Genomic DNA, 4005 nt, shown 5'->3' with positions numbered 1-4005 from the left:
GGCTGCTCTGGAGGAAGCTGAGGTACAGCATTCTCTTGTTAATTTTTTACTTACAACACTGTTTGACAATTTCAGGCAACGTTTATTAAATTATATGCTTATAGAATTAATTCCACCACTGGAATCAGGTTTTTTGCATGCCACTAAAAACATTGGACCCAGAGGTATACTTTTGTTTCTTTTCCTGCAGTCAGATCTCTCACTGCACATTATTCTTTAAGATGATAGTTCATGTAAACTTGTTGACATTTTTATGTTTTATAATTAACTGGTTTTTATACAATTTTCAGGCTTCCCTAGAACATGAAGAGGGGAAGATCCTGCGCCTGCAGCTTGAGCTCAACCAGGTCAAGTCTGAGATTGACAGGAAGATAGCAGAGAAAGATGAGGAGATTGATGGGCTTAAGAGAAACCACCTCCGAGTTGTGGAGTCCATGCAAAGCACCCTGGATGCTGAGATCAGGAGCAGGAATGAAGCCCTGAGACTCAAGAAGAAGATGGAGGGAGACCTGAATGAAATGGAGATCCAGCTCAGCCATGCCAACCGCCAGGCTGCTGAGGCACAAAAGAACCTGAGAAATGCACAGGGAGTGCTCAAGGTATGGTACAACTCAAACACATGTTGACTGGTTTCTGATATAGCTAAAATTTTTCCTGTTTTACAAGTCTATCACTTCTATGCTGCTGGAACAACAGGATGTAGGAAAATACAAAATACACGTCTTGACTCTCTTTCCAGGACACCCAGCTACACTTGGACGATGCCGTAAGGGCACAGGATGACCTGAAGGAGCAGGTGGCCATGGTGGAGCGCAGAGCAAACCTGCTGCAGGCTGAGGTTGAGGAGCTAAGGGCAGCCCTGGAGCAAACAGAGAGGTCGAGGAAAGTGGCTGAGCAGGAGCTTCTGGATGCCAGTGAGAGAGTTCAGCTCCTCCATACCCAGGTCAGTAGTATTTACACTGCTAGTCTACTACCAAATAGTATTTATATAAACACAAATAGTATTTATACTTTTGGTCCACACATCTAAATTAACTGCAGATTTCCACTGTGTGGGTAATATTAAAACTCTCTTTTCAGATGTAGATCCAAGATGAATTTCTCTAGACTACAGTGTAGGTACCTTAAACATAACAAAGCCAGAGGGATATGTGAGATTATTGCTCTATTGATTAACTGAGTTCAACACCTTTCACATTTCCATTTCAGACTTTGAAGGCAAACCTAGGTTGACCATTAACAGAAGAGGAATCCACTAATACTGTCGTTAACATAATTTAACAATATGATTCTAAGTATTCTATACAACCATTTCAAAGTTTTATGGCCATTAGACTGAAAATGGTGAGGAAAGATAATGTCTAAATTCCATCTCTGTTGACTGAGAAACTGTATGGAAAGACTTGCTGGAGGATGTTCATGAACTACTGAAGCACATCATATCTGAGAAACTAACAGCTACCACAGCAGCTCCTTTAGAACAGAATCCACTGTGACCTGATAGCACAATCTGTATGAAAAACAGACCAGAACACAGCTATGCAATGTACTTGATATGATACTGCAAGCCAATGAAAACAAAATTGTGATGTCCATCTCTTCAACAGAACACCAGTTTGATCAACACCAAGAAGAAGCTGGAGACAGACATTGCCCAGATTCAGAGTGAAATGGAGGACACGATCCAGGAAGCTCGCAATGCTGAAGACAAGGCCAAGAAAGCCATCACAGATGTGAGTTGGGAGCTCCTTGCATTGATTATGGTGAATGTGTTCTCTCTCAGAATGTCTCCATCCCTAAACTGACATTTGACCCTTTGCTCTGCTCAGGCTGCCATGATGGCAGAAGAGCTGAAGAAGGAGCAGGACACCAGTGCTCACCTGGAGAGGATGAAGAAGAACCTGGACCAGACAGTGAAGGACCTGCAGCACCGTCTGGATGAGGCTGAGCAGTTGGCACTGAAGGGAGGCAAGAAGCAAATCCAGAAGCTGGAGGCCAGAGTGAGTAGGGCTGGGGTTGGTGCCTATGTCCCTTGGAGGGATTGCCCAGGGAAGCTGCAGGGCTGTGCTTGTCCTTGCAGGTGAGGGAGCTGGAAGGGGAGGTTGATGCTGAGCAGAAACGCAGCGCTGAGGCCGTGAAGGGTGTGCGCAAGTACGAGCGGAGGGTGAAGGAGCTCACCTACCAGGTAAGGCAGAAAGCCTTCTCTCTCTTGGCCCACTCTTCTTCCAGGAAGCAAAAATATTGGCACAGTGCCTTCCAGAGGGATTTCTTTGACCTCTGTCCTTCTGGACAGCAGTGCTCCATAAATTATACTCCTCCCTTTCGTTCACATTTATAGAATTTAGAGAACAGCCTAACAAGATTTTCTATTACTTGCCATTCTCTGTAGTCTGAGGAAGACAGGAAGAATGTTCTCAGGCTGCAGGATCTGGTGGACAAGCTCCAAATGAAAGTGAAGTCCTACAAGAGACAAGCTGAGGAGGCTGTGAGTACCAATTTGACAAAGACCAGACTTGTGTTGGTGTTTTCTTCTGTTCAGCTTTTTGAAACCTTGACTGTTTTGATGCAAATGATGACACTTTGATACAACATGGAATTTCTTCCATCACACCCTACCCTGGGTGTCATAAGCAGCTGCCTGTCCATCTATTCAGGACTCTGGCATGAACTCTGCCTAGAGCATGCTGTGTGTAATGTGGCCATGGTCTTTTTGACATTCTGATATTCTTTTCTGACACACTTAACACCCTGAAGAGCTTCTCATCTTGGCTTTGATTCTGCCCTGCTAGCCCAGCTGTGCCATTTAAGTTTTTGTTTGCCCAGTTTTTAGATAATAAATCATAGAATTACCAAGATTGGAAGAGATCTCTAAGATCATCAAGTCCAACCATTAACCTGTCACTCCTCTAACCCCTAAACACTAAACCATATCTTCCAGCACCAGGTCCAGAAGCTTCTAGGGCATGTCCACATCCTGCCTGTTGTTTTCACAACTCTCTCTCCCCACACAGGAGGAGCTGTCCAATGTCAACCTCTCCAAGTTCCGCAAGATCCAGCACGAGCTGGAGGAAGCTGAGGAGAGAGCTGACATTGCAGAGTCACAGGTCAACAAGCTCCGCGCCAAGAGCCGGGAAATTCATAAGAAGGTAGAAGAGGAGGAATGAAGCTCCCAAGGCTAAACAGTGACCTGAGGAATGCATAAAATGTAAACCTCTGTGTTACTTTCTTCTGTAATTTATGTTTAGGTAATAAAGAGAGTAGAGACCTTTGCATATGAACATTAGCATTGTTCAATGTGCATGTGCAATGTCATTAGCATTGATTACTTTTGGAGTACACGTACACAGCTGGTTCGACTTAAGGGTATGGGAGACCCAAATTTCACTCCAAGCATTGACAAGAGTCAAACCAATGTAGTGAGAAAGTGGATGAAGAGATATCCTCACTCACTTTTTCTGAAACTCTTTTGTTCCATGCGTAGCACAAAATGTTAGCCATTCACACATGGGATGAGTGACAAGAATAAAAGACTGTGAAAGAAAGAATAGCTAAGCTGCAGACTCTATTTATAATTGAGTCAAGCCCTCCCTTGACTTTCTAGGAGCCTTTACACTCTCTACCTCTCCGGGGAACAGGCCTAGGAAGCAGTGATTTTACCAGTGCCCAGATCTGTAGCAAAGCTACAGTTGCCTCCTTACAGAAGAGGAGTGATATGGCAGCAACTGCTGCTGTTGGACACTCCTAGGTGAATATGCTAGCCAAGTAGGCTGTTCCATTCTGTCAGATGCAGTGCCATTGTCACACAAGTTATCCACTCTCTTCCTGCCTATACAACAAGCTCCAGGTCAGGGATGTCTCCAATCTGGGCTGTTGCTTAAAAAATTTAGTTCTTTTCCCTGAATGATGAAGGTAAAACCTTGACAGCAGATGGAAGGAGTCTGTGCACCTCACTACAACTTGACAGCTAAGGCTGTGGCCAGGCCTGCAATGCTGTAAGAAATCAGG

At 44.4% G+C, this 4005-nt stretch overlaps 1 protein-coding gene across 1 annotated transcript; it reads left to right on the top strand.

The window, feature by feature from the left end:
* Window positions 1–7: 7 nt before the first annotated feature.
* On the top strand, window positions 8–3278 carry LOC103809971 (myosin-8; the record flags this gene model as incomplete). The annotated part of the gene is made up of 8 exons (XM_009082846.1): window positions 8–22; window positions 291–599; window positions 740–943; window positions 1608–1733; window positions 1830–2000; window positions 2081–2185; window positions 2390–2485; window positions 3012–3278. Coding segments are annotated over 8 exons (1179 nt in total), but the record flags the coding sequence as incomplete, so codon positions are not given.
* Between the last annotated feature and the right edge of the window lie 727 nt (window positions 3279–4005).

Source organism: Acanthisitta chloris, unplaced genomic scaffold, assembly GCF_000695815.1.
Source record: "Acanthisitta chloris isolate BGI_N310 unplaced genomic scaffold, ASM69581v1 scaffold3909, whole genome shotgun sequence".
Lineage (NCBI taxonomy): Eukaryota > Metazoa > Chordata > Aves > Passeriformes > Acanthisittidae > Acanthisitta > Acanthisitta chloris.
The sequence above is the reverse complement of the archived record's forward strand: the minus strand, read 5'-3'. Positions and strand labels throughout refer to the sequence as shown.